Genomic DNA, 6,823 nt, shown 5'->3' on the forward strand with positions numbered 1-6,823 from the left:
TACAATGTTCTACTTGTACTCTTGCGATCATCATGGTCTCCGGCACGGTTGGAATTGTTGTACCCCAGTAATCTCATGTTGGCGTCCTACCATGCGTAGCAACACCTAAAAGTGCAAGCGCCGGAGATGTACTAGAGCACGTGCTTGACCGCACGCCAATGATCGCTGCTGGGTTCCTCCCTGACGGGATTGTTGACGCAAGTTGCAAGGAAATGATATGGGGCGGCGAGGGGGGGGGGGGGCTAAAAGTAGCATTCATGGAAGGGTTGACCAGCAAGAATCAATCAATTTCCTTGCAATTTTTTGTATTAGCATTACAATGCGCTAAGTTGCTAACAACATTACACAACACATGACAATACACAAGTTATGAAAGATAATAAGATAGAAGAATGGTCATATAGGATGCCATTTTATAACTTAAACTTGTAGCTCCCACGGGTAACTCTGGTATTATAATAACTATACTGATTGTCATCCTTGTGTCTTCACATGATGTTCAGAATTTTTGAAACAATTTGCCAATTTTACTCCATTTCATCAGAATACCTGCCGTGAATCCAACGCCAAAGCCCACTCCAACAAATAGAAACAAAATAATATCAACATGATCTCTGGATGTGTTCAATGGAGCGTCATTTGGGTTACTAGAATTGCCACATGCTTTGGACAACGGCGGTCCACACAGCCCTGCATTCCCTTCATATGAAGTGTTCTCAAAAGTTGCAAACTGACTTGACTGTGGTATCCTTCCATCCAGCTTGTTTTTGGACAAGTTCAGAGTTCCAAGAAATGTTAAATGTGTTAGATCTTGTGGAATCTCCCCTGAAAGCTCGTTCCAGGATAGGTCCAGTGATTCCAACTGATGCATCTCACCAATTTGTGGCGGAATTCCCCCTTCTAATGCGTTGTGTGACATGCTAAGGATATGTAGTGAAACCAGCCTTCCAATTGATTCAGGAATGCCACCATACAATGCATTATGTGAGAAGTCAATTGCAGTTAAGGCAGACAAGATTTTCTCAAATGTCATATATTGTCCTTTATATGTAATTGCAACAGTATCATGGTAGTAGGAAGAACTGTAAAACATTTGATGGCCTAAGATACTTCCTGTGTCATTTGACTTTGCCATCATTGTTGACAAACTCTCAAACCATTGTGTATCCAAACTTCCAGAAAATTTATTTGAGGCTATATCAATGATTTGTAACTTTTTGAAGTATTCCCCAAGTTTCTTATCTCTCGTAGGATAATCAAGTGAACCATAGAACTGGTTGGATCTTAAAACAAGGACACGAAGATTGGAAAGCCTACTGACCCAAGATGGGAAAGTATCAACCATCTGGTTGTTTCCAATGTCAAGAACTTCCAAGTCAGAGCAGTTTGAAAGAGATCTGGGAAGTGTACCTTGGAACTTGTTGCCATGTAAATCTATTGTTTGAAGATTGCAATGCTCACTAATGTTGTAAGGTAATGTTCCTTCAAAGTGATTCTCTCTCAAATTTAATATAGCCAAGTTGCTACCTTCTATCAGGCATGATGGTATTACCCCACTGAAGTAATTATATGATAGGTCAAGGACTTCAAGTTTCCTTGAATCACAAATAGAATTTGGTATATACCCAGTTATATTATTTCTTGACAACTTGAGATAAGCAGTTTGGTGAAGATAAGCAGTGAAATTTGGAATAACAGAAGAGAATCTATTGTTTGAGTAATCCAATATTTGCTGCCGATAAGGGTTAAGTGATGTCAACATGTTTGGCATCGGGATCTGGCCTTGTAGCCTATTAGAGCTGAGATCAAGAGATTCTAAACGGCTGTACGAGAGAACATATGAAGTGAGTTGCATAAGTGTGAATATGTTGTTGGAAAGATTTAGTTGTGCAAGACTATCATCCCACTTCTCCCATATCCATTGGGGTATAGCACCCTGTATTTTGTTGCTTGAAAGGTCCAATGTTTGGATATTGTTAACATGCATCAAGAATCTCGGAACTGCCGTCATGTTGCAAGACACAAGTCGTAGTCTCGTGAGCTTAGGGAGCAAGTGTACTATTGATGTACTACCTTCTCCATCCAAGACAGACAACTTGTTGTTTGAGAGACCCAAGGAAACAAGCTTTCTTAGCTTCCAAAGTGAATGCAATTGTACTAAACCTGTCAAGTTATTTGAGCTAAGATCCAGGTCGACCAAATTTGTGAGTCCATGAAACTCTTTTATTGGTCCATAAAGTTGGTTTGATGAAAGATCCAACCTTAAGATTGTTGGAGAAACGAATAGAGATGTTGGAATATCTCCGGCAATTGGAGTTAAAATGGTTCTACATTAACATTCAAATGAACATAACACAATGTGCATTCCATAGAAGAACAGTATGAATGGAGAAATATTTTAGAGAAAACCAAGTATGCCGAGGAAAGCCCGGTACAATATGGTATTAAGAACATCTTGAATTTTGGGATGATGTTAAAAGCTCAACTGTTATACATAGTACTAACTATATTGTAGAAGAATTGTGTGTCCATAGATGTCATATCATAGAAATCGGAGATAAGCACAACTTTTTGTATAGTTATTTTATGATCATGGAGAGCAACAACTAAATATCTTAATACAATCTAAAATTTTAGTATTGGTACCCACAATTTCATGGAGTTTCAGGGAAATTGTTGTTAATTTTGTAATCAATTTTGAAAGACTGTTGATTAAACTTTTCTCAATAATTGTATTTTGTAAAAGCTTCCTAAATCTGCTATTTCAGGTTGTTGTTACACTTTGGAATAAGTATTACTTGAAGAAATGAAACACTATTGCATTAGTACAAGTAGCAAGACTCATATACTTCTCAATCTTAAGTTGTATTGTCTTGGAAATAGTCTTAATTCTATCATAACATTGTGAAAATCCAGCATGAGCAGTTTGTGCAGAAAAATTGATTGATAGTGTTAAAATATATTAACAGTTAGTAAAAAAAACAGATTTCGTAAGAATTTAATAGTATCTTTCCTCATTTTGTAGGTTTATTAATGAGAATGAGATGCATGGTTTTATTTTCATTATCCATTCATGTTGTTTCTGGTACTTGATGATGAATTTAGTCTTACCTGTAAGGTCATTCATAGAAAGATCCAGATAAACCAGTTGAGTCAACTTGACAATTGTACTTGGTACTAAGCCAGAAAACCTGCAGCCCGCCAATACTAATACCATCAATTTGTTGAGATGTCCAATAGATGTTGGTATTGAACCAGATAAGTCACTATAAGAGATTTCCAGCTTTCTTAGTTTACTGAGGTTGCCAACTGAAGATGGTATTGTCCCAAAGAAGGAACAACCAATGATTTTCAAGGAAGTCAACTTGTAGAGGTTGCCAATTGATGGTGGTATTTTCCCCGAGAAGCGACAACCAATGAATTCCAAATTTGTCAAGTTGGTGAGATTGGTAATAATGGGGGGCATGATCTTGCAGGAATAACAATTAGAGAGTTGCAAGCTTGTCAAATTCTTCAGGATACTAATCCATGAGAAAAATGGCCCCAACTCCCCTGAAAACCACAAAAAAGAGAGCCGCAAGTTTTGCAAGGAGTCGAGTTTGGTGAACGATAAATCAGCAGGCTCCATTGAAATTGACCTTCCATCAAGAGCTAGTTCTTTGAGAGACAGGAGGTTGCTAAAAGAGCCCGGCTTGATCATACCAGAAAAATCATTGTTGTATAGATTCAAAGTCTCCAAAGAAGTCCCATTTGAAAATTCTGGTAAATCCCCTGAGAGTCTGTTGTTGGACACATCAAGGAATCTTATATTCTTGAGTTGAAATATTCTCTCAGGAAACCAACCGCTCAAATCATTGAAGCTGAGGCGAAGAACACTTAAATTTCGAAAGTCTGCCAAGAATTCAGGAACTACTCCAGAAACATCACCATTATTTTCAAGGTTGATCACGGTGAGTGATCGGAGACTTGACAAGGAGGAGTGGATTGGACCCTGTAGTTGGCAGTCTGCCATGCTAAGAACTTGAAGATGGGGGACAGCTTCACCTAGACCGCTGCACCACTCTTCTCCGCTACTAGATATGTCCACCATGTCAAGGTACAACTCCCTCAGATTGGTCAGATTTGCCACTAGGGTCTCCAAGCTGGGTTCTCGTAGTACCAAAAAGTTATAGCCATCCACAATACCATATGTATGCATGGTTTCATCAGGAGCAATATTTTTCCGTGAAGAAAGGTCCAACGATATGAGGCTCTTGAGTTTGCCGATGGCAATGGGAACCTGACCATAGAAGCCGGAATAAGAAAGGTTGAGGTGAGTGAGCTTGGATAGCCTCTGGAAGCCAGATGCAGGGATGCGAGAACCACCGAAATCATTCATGCTGAGGTCGAGGTAGCGCAAGGAGGTGAGGTTGAAGAGGGCGGCATGGCAGCTGTAGCTGTAGAGGCCACAACCACCAAGGTCAAGCACAGTGACACGGCCACCACCATCATCACAGCCGATGCCTTCCCAGAGGCAGCAATCGGTGCCAGTCTGCCATGATGGTAGTGTGGTGGTGGAGTAGTCGAAGATGAATGACTGCTTTAGTTGTACAAGTGATGCAGCCTGGTCTGGACGGCAGAAGGAAGCTGTGGCATTACCATGGCCATGTCCATGAGAAGATAATGCTACACAGTTCAGTTGTATCAGTATGAATAGAGAAAGTAAGTGAGTCGCATTAGCCATCGGTTCGTTTCTGAACTACAACCAGACTCTTGAGAACGATATATAACATCACATAGTCTCTTCTTTGCGACAAATGTCATTTCCTTGTCCTCAGAAGGATGCGTTTGTTTTTCTTAACGAAAGCCAATAATGGTGCTGTGGAATGTGAAGCCAAGTCTTCAGTCTCGCACTTAATGTGGCCGGCGTAAAGGTCAGTAAACGTTTTTGTATTAGCGCTCAGTCCAATGTTGGCTGACGGATAATTATAATAAAGCGCCTGCAAAGAATTTAGGAGATCTCTTGGATTATCTTCTTGGCCACAACATCAAGTTGTTAGTTTGCTTATATAAAAATACCAGAGCATCTCATTTTTCCTTCACATCGTTGATGCTTCCTCTGTTTTCTCTGCCAAGACCCACAAGCTTCTTGGCCTATGGCATTTTCAACTAGAAGCCCATGATTTCCATATCTGTACTTGCATAAAAAAATTACAACGTGACACTACCGTTCCGAATCAGTGTACATTTCGTCTTTGTTTCTGTTCGACGTGACTCGGTTAGACACTTCAACGCAAATTACTCCATGTCACCGTGTTATGCCACGATTAATTATGATATGCTGAATGTGGTTGTTGTACACCCGCACATATTGCACCACCGCTACACCCGCGATCGGAAACTTGGCAAGACAAATAAAAAAAACTGAAAGTTTGCAACTTTGGTTATGACCAAATGTTTTAGGTGCTTGCAAAATTTTGAGTCCAAATGATTTCAGGTATTCTTCGATGTGACAAACCTTCAACTGGACATACAAGCTGCCGTTTAAAGCACTATACTCCTATACATTTGGTTGGCGTGATGTTGATGCAGAATGAAGAAACAACCGTTAGCAGCATGGTGCTAATATGATTTGTAGCCCAGGCAGACTCCATTTACTTCGATTTCAGTATCATTCTGATGAATTGCACAGACTCACCAAAGCCAACAATCTAGATGGATTACAGCGGGAGGAAGCTGAAGGTTGCAAAAGAGATTGGCACGTGATTGTTATTCTGTTGAGAAGGCCTGATGAATCAGAAGCTGAAATAATATCTAGATAATTTTTGTTTGGTCCTACAGGTTCTAACTTGTAGTATAATTTTCTGGAAGTTACCGTCGGATCACATAAATATTCATGGTTCTGGGGTCTCGCATCCCTCTACCTCACCGCAGCCACCAAATCAGATCAGTGGCAGAGGACGGTACAAGATTGGAGCACTGGTTTGTGAAGTAAACTCGCATTTTCAGTGAGGGGATATATTTGTTATAGTTTACGAGAATAAAGTAACATCTTCAATCAGGGGATCAGAACGTGTCGTGGTATCTAGACATGCGTGCTAGTAACCAAATGACGGGGTGTAAGACGAAATTCTTCGAGCTGGAATATGATATTGAAGGCTCGGTCAAGTTCGGTGATGGTTCGGCTGTCAAGATTTGTGGGCAAGGATCTGTCCTCTTCGAAGATCTCATCACATGCGAACATCGCATACTCATCGGAGTGTACTACATTTCACGACTTCGCAACAACATCATCTTTATCGAAAAGCTTGACGAGAATGGGTGCAAGGTGGATATAAAAAACGGAGTGATGACAATCTTTGACAGCCTCCGAAACGTACTAGCCCGTGAAAATCGCACATAGAACAGACTCTATATCCTCAACCTTCAACAATCTTGACCGAAGTGTTGGCTCATCAAGAGTTATGATGATTCATGGTTATGGCATGCTAACTTCTACGCCTTGAAGACGACGTCGAAGATGGAGATGGTATCCGGGATACCATTTATAGACCATGTTGATCGAGTATGTGATGGATGCTTGGATGGAAAACAGCACCACAAACTGTTACTCGCTCAGTGTACCTATCGTGCAAGAGATGCAATCGAGTTGCTCAATGGTGATCTATGTGGCCCAGTTATCTCGGCAACTCACGCAGGAAAAGAGTATTTATTCCTTGTGAAAGATGACTACTCGAGATATATGTGGGTCGTTCTCCTACGATCTAAAGATGAGGCATTCGAAGCGTTCAAGAAGCTGAAGGCTGCAACGGAGATGGAACACAAGCTGAAGGTTCATGCTCTA

At 40.6% G+C, this 6,823-nt stretch overlaps 1 protein-coding gene across 1 annotated transcript; it reads right to left on the reverse strand.

Annotated features, from left to right (window-relative positions):
* Positions 1–499: 499 nt before the first annotated feature.
* Positions 500–4,723, reverse strand: LOC123442222 (receptor-like protein 7). Its single transcript, XM_045118273.1, has 2 exons — positions 3,112–4,723; positions 500–2,301 (listed from the first exon to the last, which is right to left on the reverse strand). Exons 1-2 carry the CDS (start codon positions 4,721–4,723, stop codon positions 500–502), a joined length of 3,414 nt encoding a protein of 1,137 aa, XP_044974208.1.
* Positions 4,724–6,823: the final 2,100 nt, after the last annotated feature.

Source organism: Hordeum vulgare, chromosome 3H (assembly GCF_904849725.1).
Source record: "Hordeum vulgare subsp. vulgare chromosome 3H, MorexV3_pseudomolecules_assembly, whole genome shotgun sequence".
Classification (NCBI taxonomy): Eukaryota; Viridiplantae; Streptophyta; class Magnoliopsida; order Poales; family Poaceae; genus Hordeum; species Hordeum vulgare.

What these genes read in the sequence shown, in the direction of transcription:
- LOC123442222 (XM_045118273.1), bottom strand. Translation starts at nt 4,723, where the DNA reads ATGGCTAATGCGACTCACTTACTTTCTCTATTCATACTGATACAACTG. An exon ending in TTCTATGAATGACCTTACAG is followed by an intron (nt 2,302 to 3,111) that starts GTAAGACTAAAT and finishes CAATTGCCGGAG; the next exon opens with ATATTCCAACATCTCTATTC.